At 52.3% G+C, this 8,755-nt stretch overlaps 1 protein-coding gene across 3 annotated transcripts; it reads right to left on the bottom strand.

Moving 5' to 3' along the window:
• Positions 1-3,629: 3,629 nt before the first annotated feature.
• LOC144152069 (uncharacterized) lies at positions 3,630-6,114 on the bottom strand. 3 transcript variants are annotated; one of them, XM_077683273.1, is made up of 8 exons: positions 5,617-6,105; positions 5,385-5,516; positions 4,900-4,978; positions 4,595-4,640; positions 4,402-4,534; positions 4,016-4,148; positions 3,823-3,955; positions 3,630-3,762 (listed from the first exon to the last, which is right to left on the bottom strand). In XM_077683273.1, exons 1-7 carry the CDS (start codon positions 5,622-5,624, stop codon positions 3,848-3,850), a joined length of 639 nt encoding a protein of 212 aa, XP_077539399.1. In that variant the 5' UTR covers positions 5,625-6,105; the 3' UTR covers positions 3,630-3,762; positions 3,823-3,847. The 3 variants fall into 3 exon arrangements, with proteins under 3 accessions (XP_077539399.1, XP_077539401.1, XP_077539400.1); XM_077683274.1 differs by lacking the exon at positions 3,630-3,762 and adding an exon at positions 4,209-4,341 and having other exon boundaries at positions 5,617-6,114; XM_077683275.1 differs by lacking the exon at positions 4,900-4,978 and having other exon boundaries at positions 5,426-5,516; positions 5,617-6,082.
• Between the last annotated feature and the right edge of the window lie 2,641 nt (positions 6,115-8,755).

Raw genomic sequence — 8,755 nt, 5'->3', positions numbered from 1 at the left:
TTTGCTGCCTCTATCAAGGCTCCTGAGCTCGCTGGCTACGCCAGCTTGAGCACAGTGGCGTGCATGTACAGAATTGAAAAGAAAAAAGTAAAAATATGAATATATAAGGGAATTTGGATGGGAAACTACGTTTCCGTACTTTTTTTTTCGCTTCGTCCCTAGGGGAGGTACTACAAACTTATTGGGGCCCGTAAAGGCCGCGGATAGTCCGCTCTGGTTGCAAACCCCTGCTCGCTCGCTCAGGCTCTGGCCTGGGTTTTCCCGCAATCTCCCGCGGCCTTTACGGTCTTTTCTCGCGGCCTTTACGGGCCCCATACGTTTGTAGTACCTACCCTAGAGACGAAGCGAAAAAAAAGAACGAACCCGGGCCAGAGCCGTGGTGGGAGCGAGCAGCCACGGCGCGAGCGAGCAAGGGTTTGCAACCAGAGCGGACTGACAGATCCGCACCCGGGCCCAAGCCAGAGCGAACATAAATATGCGAACATAAACTGGCGACCACCTGCAGCCGCTCTTTTAGCGGGGAGGGCATTACTGGTCTGGAAACCATGGTAGCACCGCAAAAAACGGCGGGAAAACTAACAAGAGTGAACATAAACTGGCGACCACCGGCAGCCGCTCTTTTAGCGGGGAGGGCATTCCTGGTCTGGCAACCATGGTAGCCCCGCAAAAAAAAAGGCGGGAAAACAAGCAGAGCGAACATAAATATGTGAACATAAACTGGCGACCATCTGCAGCCGCTCTTTTAGCGGGGAGGGCATTCCTGGTCTGGCAACCATGGTAGCCCCGCAAAAAAAAAATGGCGGGAAAACTAACCAGAGCGAACATAAATATGTTAACATAAACTGGCGACCACCTGCAGCCGCTCTTTTAGCGGGGAGGGCATTCCTGGTCTGGCACCCATGGTAGCCCCGCAAAAAAAAAAATGGTAGGAAAACTAACCAGAGCGAACATAAATATGTGAACATAAACTGGCGACCACCTGCAGCCGCTCTTTTAGCGGGGAGGGCATTCCTGGTCTGGCAACCATGGTAGCCCCGCAAAAGAAATATTTTGAGCGTCCCGAAAATCTGGCCTGAACGGGCGCTGTCTAACCATTCTGAAGGTATCAAAAGGCGCTAAGAGGCACGATTTGCGTCGCCGTTATCAGGAAAATCTTTTGCTGATAAGGGGGCGTTCTTTAGCGAAACTTTTTTCCCTCAAAGGGTGTAGGTATAGCCCTGCAAAAGAGAGTCAGCACGTACACCCTCAAGGGAGTCAAAGTTTACACCTTTTCGCGCAGCCTAATGTTACACCACGGTTACACCTTCGAGTGAAAAGTTTCGCTAAAGAATGCTTGAAAATACCCCCCTTATCAGCAAAAGATTTTCCTGATAACGGCGACGCAAATCGTGCCTCTTGGTGCCTTCCTTGCCCTTTTCGGCGCCGTCGGAATGGTTAGAAAGCGCCCGTTGAGGCAAAGCCTACATGCGGGCTGAGTTGAGACGTACGCATTTTGTACACAAACCACTGCGCGCTCGCGCCGCGGGCTCTGGCTCTAGCCCGGGTTCGTTTTTTTTTTTGCTTTGTCCCCAGGGGAGGTACTACAAACGTATTGGGGCCCGTAAAGGCCGCGAATAGTCCGCTCTGGTGGTTGCAAACCCCTGCTCGCTCGCTCCGCGGCTCGGGCTCTGGCCTGGGTTTTCCCGCAATCTCACCCAATTTTCCCGCAATTTCCCGCGGCCTTTACGGGCCCCATACGTTTGTAGTACCTCCCCTAGGGACGAAGCGAAAAAAAAAGAACATAAACTGGCGACCACCTGCAGCCGCTGTTTTAGCGGGGAGGGCATTCCTGGTCTGGCAACCATGGTAGCCCCGAAAAAAAATGGCGGGAAAATTTGTGGGTACGCCAGCCGAAATGCTCCCCAACGTTTTGCTAAAGAATGCTTGAAAATACCCCCCTTATCAGCAAAAGATTTTCCTGATAAAGGCGACGCAAATCATGCCTCTTGGCGCCTTCCTTGCCCTTTTCGGCGCCGTCGGAATGGTTAGAAAGCGCCCGTCGAGGCAAAGTGTAACTTTGCGCCTGCATGCGGGCTGAGTTGAGACGTACATATTTCGTTCCCATTAGTACAACCGTGGCTAGTAGCGCTAGTTATGAAGCTTTCAGCCTTAGCTTGACCAGGCAAATTACTCATGTGTTTAGTTATTTAGTTATTAACATTATTAGAGCCATTTAATGGCGGAGTCTGTCCGTGAGAGGGCGTTTCTCTGCGCCAATGACATGTGGACGTTAGATGGCGGTATACTGTGGCCGGCAGATTTCGTCGTCTTGTCAGAGATTGAGTCCCGCGCATAAGCCGTAAGCCTGATTCAGTACCTTTTCAGCAATTTTTTTCACTTTTGTTCCTTTCTTTTACTTGGTCTGTTATCGCCTTACTGTTTCTTTACTTAATTCAGTACATGTATTTCTATCGGCGAATAGGACTCCAATAGGACTCCTCTGGTTTGAAGCGAAAATATGGCCGTATGTGAACATTATTTGTTTGCCGCTGTGCTTTCGGTGCCTCTGATTAGTGCTGAACGCTTTGGTGAGTGGAGCAAGGGAGGACAACAATCGTGAATCATTTTATGCATTTTTATTGACCACGAATGAAATATATTCTCTACCAGGGCACACTTGCTTTCGAAATGAAGGAGCCCGCTGGTCAAGCAAGTCGGCGGGAGACATAACCAAACGTCTTTTGACTCTTGGCAGAGTCAACAGACACTGACGCCGCCATCACTACGAACACCGGAACGAGCGCACACTGTTTATTTCCGGTGAGTTTAAAGCAAACGTCCCTCTGGGGGTGGAAACTCAGTCGGGGTTCCCCACAGGCTCTCATCCTTCGCACAGGCAATGCACCACTCTGGCAGGGCTGCTAGGCTCCTCTGTGACGATCTGCTTGGGGCTTAGCGTCACTGAGGCGCTTTTCGACAGTTTTTCGCATTGCCACCATGCATAATCCAGCCCTTCACTGCACATTTACGTAGAACACTTATCGATACTGAATCGCTAATCTTTGAGCAGCTACATCTGATAACACTCTGGTATGGCACGCCATGGTTTATCTGGACACAAATTGGTGCAGTTAGAGCCACTGAGAAAACTAAACAGTACGCCGAGTATTACAGTCAACTCTACGAGTGACGACAAGAACGTTCAGACTTCTGTCCGCATGCTACTTTGCCGGCAGCTACGCCGAACTCCCCCGTACAAGTTACACACAACAGTCCGTTTACCTTTTTCGCCGTCCGGGGCCAAATCCTGGGAGGACACGTTGCCTAGAATGAACTTTCACACCAGCCAGAGGACAAAGTACCCGAGTAAGAACTTCGCTTCATGAATGGTGCGACGTTCACACGGGGTCAAGGGCTGTCCCTAACCGCACTCATAGCGAATCATTTTTTGGAATTATGCTCACTAGGAGTGCGAACTTGTTCGCTCTTTTTTTCTCTCTCCCAACTTTAAGGAGCGCCATTATGACAACTAGGATTTGCTAAAATACTGTTCGAAACGAGATACAAGAGACCGACACAGTACTTAAATGCCGCTCGAGCCGACAGAGCCAGCGAGCCGCATCGACTGTGAACAAACGACAAAGGCAGTACTCCGGTTTCGAACAGGGTTTAATTCCAAGACAGGCGCAGCCACGGACAGTTCGACTCGAACGGCATCCGTGAAGCCTCGATGACGGCACCGTCCTCCAAGGTGGTAACCAGGACGCATAGATAGGAGGCGGTCTGCACCAAGAGGCAAATCACGTTAAAAATGTTACGTTTAGGGAGATCCCCGTTCCTTACCGATTGAAAACATGGTTTAATGATTTCAAGACAGGCGCAGCCATGTACAGCTCGACTCGAACGGCATCCGTGAAGGCTCGATGACGGCACCGTACTCCAAGGTTGTAACCAGGACGCATAGATAAGAGGCGGTCTGCACCAAGAGGCAAATCACGTTAAAAATGTTACGTTTAGGGAGATCATCATTCCTTACCGATTGAAAACATGGTTTAATGATTTCAAGACAGGCGCAGCCATGTACAGCTCGACTCGAACGGCATCCGTGAAGGCTCGATGACGGCACCGTACTCCAAGGTGGTAACCAGGACGCATAGATAGGAGGCGGTCTGCACCAAGAGGCAAATCACGTTAAAAATGTTACGTTTAGGGAGATCCCCGTTCCTTACCGATTGAAAACATGGTTTAATGATTTCAAGACAGGCGCAGCCATGTACAGCTCGACTCGATCGGCATCCGTGAAGGCTCGATGACGGCACCGTACTCCAAGGTTGTAACCAGGACGCATAGATAAGAGGCGGTCTGCACCAAGAGGCAAATCACGTTTAAAATGTTAAGTTTAGGGAGATCACCATTCCTTACCGATTGCAAACAGGGTTTAATGATTTCAAGACAGGCGCACCCATGTACAGCTCGACTCGAACGGCATTCTGGACGTCTCGATGACGGCCCCGTCCTGCTCGGCAGTGGCCGGTACGCATAGGCAGGAGGCGGTCTGGAACAAAAGGCAAAGCACGTTAGAAATGTTTTAATTTCGAAGGTAATCACGGCTTACCGAATGCGGGTACCATGATTACGCCTGGCAGGAACGGGAAGGGACGCTGAAAGGCAAAGTAACAGACGAACAGCGACAGAACCACTTTTATTACCAGAAAACACCTCTGTACAAAACACGCGTCGTCGAGCTCAGTAGATAGGACAGATGGAGACGTGTACCTGCCTAGCCAGAAGAATAGTGCATGTTTGCGGGAAGGAGCAAGTGCAATAAGACACGACGCAAGGGTGAGGGAAAGGGGAGGGCGGAGACGGTGCCGGACGCGAACCTGAAAAGGAACCAAGGACACCAATTCCATCACTCACCTTTGCCACGACCCCAATTTGGAGCCGCGGACCGCAGAGCTGCGTTCCGTGCTTCAGTGATGCTCGTTGAAGGTGGCGACTGTATTCCGAACGCCGCGCGAACCGAGGGCGTGCGAGCGGAAGGCATTATCGAAGTGCATACACCTCGGCTGCCGCGGCGTTCGGAAAGGAAGACCGACTATCACCACAACTTAACGGGGCTTCCGAGCTGAGTCCGACGCTAGAGGCAGTGGCGAAGGGCTCCAACACCGCCACTGCGCCGCTGTCCCGAAAGCTACAGCCTAACGCGCACCGCAAAGCTTTGGCGACAGTCGGAATCCCTGCGTCGCGACGGCCCAAGAAACGTCCGGCTCCGAGGCTAATAATGTGCGCTCAGTTACGAAAATTCAAATACGCAAATGTTCAGCGTCGCGAAAAAAATGACACGAAAGCCGGTTTCGTGGGCACGCCGCACGTCGCACCGGGCCTTCAGCCACGGAACTCACCACTTGGAAGAGTCGTCGGTGAAGACTGTGAAGCAGCATACCGTGAAGGAAGTCCGTGAGGCCCTCGTGGGTATTCGCTTGTCCGAGCGAGCCGGTTGGGAGCGGGGATGGCACAGGCACAACGAAAAACGACTGAAGGAAACAAAAATGACAACACTTATTACATTAAAACACCTCTTAGCGCGAACCAAACTTCCACAATAGACAGCATACCGCCTGGAAAAAAACTCACCTGTCCATCGCCGCCGTCAGCGCGCCGCCAGCTACTCTGCGCCCGATGCGCAACAGGCAGGCCACAGAACGGCAGGCAAGATGGCGTGCCCCTTGTTCTAAAACGCGCTTATCCTGGCATTACAGAGCGCTGCTATCGGTCGGCTACCGCCTACCCTTCCCCTCTTTCACATCGATATCGTCTTCCAGAACATTCTGCCAGTTGTAAAACAAAACGAAAAAGTTATCGCATCAAGTCGCAGCCGCGCGGCCACCGGAGCATGCATGACAAGGCATTTTATGCTGCGTCACGGAGCAAGATAACCTTCGGCTAGGGGCTTCGGCTGGCGCGATTGCACGGTCCTATCGATCATGCGGCCGTTACCGGCCGTCTTCCGCGGCTTTTGAAACCGAATAAAAAACGCCACGTCTTGAAGAAACAGTCGACTGCGCGGGAACACAAATGCTACTGCGTACGAGTCATTGATTGATTGATTGATTGATTGTAAGGTTCCACGCGCCGACAAAATGAAGGCGATGAGGCGCGCCGTATAGTGGAAGCCTCCGGATATTTTGACCACCTGGGGATCTTTAACATGCGCCGAAATCTCGCATATACACCGGCGGTTTGGCTCTTCATATCCACTAGAAAAGCGGCCGCCGCGGCCGGGACTCGAGCCCGCGTCCCTGTTCTCAGCAGCACAACGCCTTAGCCACTGAGCCATCTCGGCGGGTGCGTACGAGTCGTGGCTGTAAGAAAATTAGTGCCCTTTCCACTCTGTGAAGAAAAATGACCTGCGAAGCTGGACGCAGTCCACGGAGTGCATAAAAGGAAACACGTTTGTTCGTAAATAGCGACTGAGCATACTTCCTAGCCAATTAGCTGAATGAAACTTGGAAGGACCCAAGGTTCAGTCTCGCGGACAAGCTAGGAGCTGACTCCCCCTTCGTAGGCATCTCACTGTTCGTGTAACACACCAACCCAATCCGCTCGATCACTGGGAGGTCACCGGACAAGTCGCATTGGGCCGTTTGACGTCCGCGTTTGAACCTCCCGCCCGTACAACGGAGGCGAGACCGCCCCGCGGTCGGAGAACAATTTTTATGTCACTGGGCGGCAGAGGTTCAGGCAGTTGCCGGAGCGAGGGGCGCTGACCTTTCTTCCGTTGCTTAAAGGTGTTATGTCCAGTTGGCGTCGTGCTGGGCGGGACGCCGGGGGTAGCTTTCAGAGAGGCTCGGCCGGCGGTTGGGGGGTGAGCGGGGGTCTAGGCTAACGCCCTCTCCCTCGTCATTTTAACGGGTGCAAATAAAAGTTCATTCTCTCTCTCTCTCTCTCTCTCTCTCTCTCTCTCTCTCTCTCTCTCTCTCTCTCTCTCTTGTCGTCGCCGAATGGTGGCCTATCCGGGTTCTTCCATTTCTTCTGGAGAGGTATCTTCTCCCACCACGACAGACTCCATGGCGAGGTATTAGCCGGCGCCGCGATACAAAGCTGGCGCGGTCGCGTTCAGCTCCGCCAGCGTCGCACGGGGCACGTGCGTTACTAGCACCGGCGATGGAAGCCGGCGTGGCAAGCCTATGTAGGCTTAGCCAGGTGTGCGGCGTGGCAAAATGTTCAACGCGTCGGAGCTGACCTTGTGCTGCACCAAAAACGGAGAACGTGGTATCGCGAGGTTCCTTGGGGCCTCGCGGATCCCGCGGCGCTTCTCTCGTCAGCGTAGATGGGTTCAGCCGGTAAACAGAAGGAACAAACACGGAGCCGATTGCAGACGTGTGTGTATCGCTTGGCCCCCTAGCTCCCGGGAGATCACCCGACCATGGAGGTCACTGGCTGGGCTGGCTGGGCCGACTGCTGCGGCTTGGGAAAGGGAAACGGCGGAGGGAGCGGCGTCAACCGAGCTGGGCTTGCGAAGGCTAGCTGCGTGACGTCATGCCGTCTCCTAACTTTTTCGTCCTCCATGGCCATATCCTCTTCAGACCTCGCGTGCATTAAAATGCACATTTGCTTCAACCTCGGTTTTAAATTTCGCGCCCTTGCTGCAGCAAAGACCGCGCGCGCGACCACATCCTCTATCATGTGCTGCCATCTGCCCACGAATTCAGGAAGCGCACCGCAGCGGGAGCGCCGTTCTGAGCTTTGAAACATGGCGTCTTTCTCGACATCAACGTTCTACTCGAGGCGTCCAACTAAGTTGCAACTTACGCTATACCTGTCGGGTAATACTTTTTAATTATTGTTTTAATCTACTCGCAAAGTGTTTAGGAGTAATTGCCGCACGAACTGTAACTTTAAATGCCTACATTTTTGTTCGCGCAAGCTGTTTTCTTGCAGTGTGCATTATAATGCACTCTCGGTCTCAATTTATGTTTTTGCATGCCTATCCGCTTTACACTTTCATGTGTTCCTTGCTCTTGGGTGTGAAATTTAGCGTTTATTTCTCCTAGGACTCACTGATAAAGAAGCTGATCGTGTGCACAACGTGCAACATTTTCCTGTGCGTAACAGCAATGCGAAACTGCTACAAGCAGTTCCACTCGAAATAAGAGGTCTGTTTGTAAGGAGCAGCAGTTGAATTCTTTTGTACATGGGTGTTGTACAAATAGTATGTTTTAAGACCCAGTGTGCATTATAATGCACACCCTGATGCGCAACATCCGCTTTATCTAGAAGTGCAATTTTTTTATTGTGCAATAAACTATGTGCAGACATTCCAAAAATATGCTTTTCTTGTCCCTGTGTGGCCACACATTCCACCAGGTCTGAGGAGGATATAATGGCCATTTGCCTCCACCGGCAGCCAGCCGGAGCCACTAAATGCTACCGCGGGCCTGAGAGTCGTGCATCTTCCATAATGCATTGCGCGGGAGGAGCCCGAGGAGAGGAGAATACGGCGTCAGAGGAGGTTGGCTTGCCAAAGCTGGGCCGCCCGACGTCATACTCCCTCCTAACATTTTTCTTCCTCCATGCTTCGCAGGTTGGCATCACTGCCATCGGCTGACCGGCAGCCGACCACCCCCGCAGTCTCCAATGCATGCGCCGCTGGAACGGCGCGATCTCCGCGAATGAACGCCGCCGGGCCTCCTGTGAGCGTTGCACGGGACCGAACGGCTTTGAGCCGTGGTCGGCAATACAGCTACATCAAAGGTTAACCAAGCTTAACCAA

This window comes from Haemaphysalis longicornis, unplaced genomic scaffold (assembly GCF_048455015.1).
Source record: "Haemaphysalis longicornis isolate Haplotype H1 unplaced genomic scaffold, Haemaphysalis longicornis Haplotype H1 scaffold_9, whole genome shotgun sequence".
Classification (NCBI taxonomy): Eukaryota; Metazoa; Arthropoda; class Arachnida; order Ixodida; family Ixodidae; genus Haemaphysalis; species Haemaphysalis longicornis.
The sequence above is the reverse complement of the archived record's forward strand: the minus strand, read 5'-3'. Positions and strand labels throughout refer to the sequence as shown.

What these genes read in the sequence shown, in the direction of transcription:
- LOC144152069 (XM_077683274.1), bottom strand. An exon ending in ACCGACGACTCTTCCAAGTG is followed by an intron (nt 4,979 to 5,384) that starts GTGAGTTCCGTG and finishes TTCGGAATACAG; the next exon opens with TCGCCACCTTCAACGAGCAT. An exon ending in TTAAACCATGTTTTCAATCG is followed by an intron (nt 4,149 to 4,208) that starts GTAAGGAACGGG and finishes CTCTTGGTGCAG; the next exon opens with ACCGCCTCCTATCTATGCGT.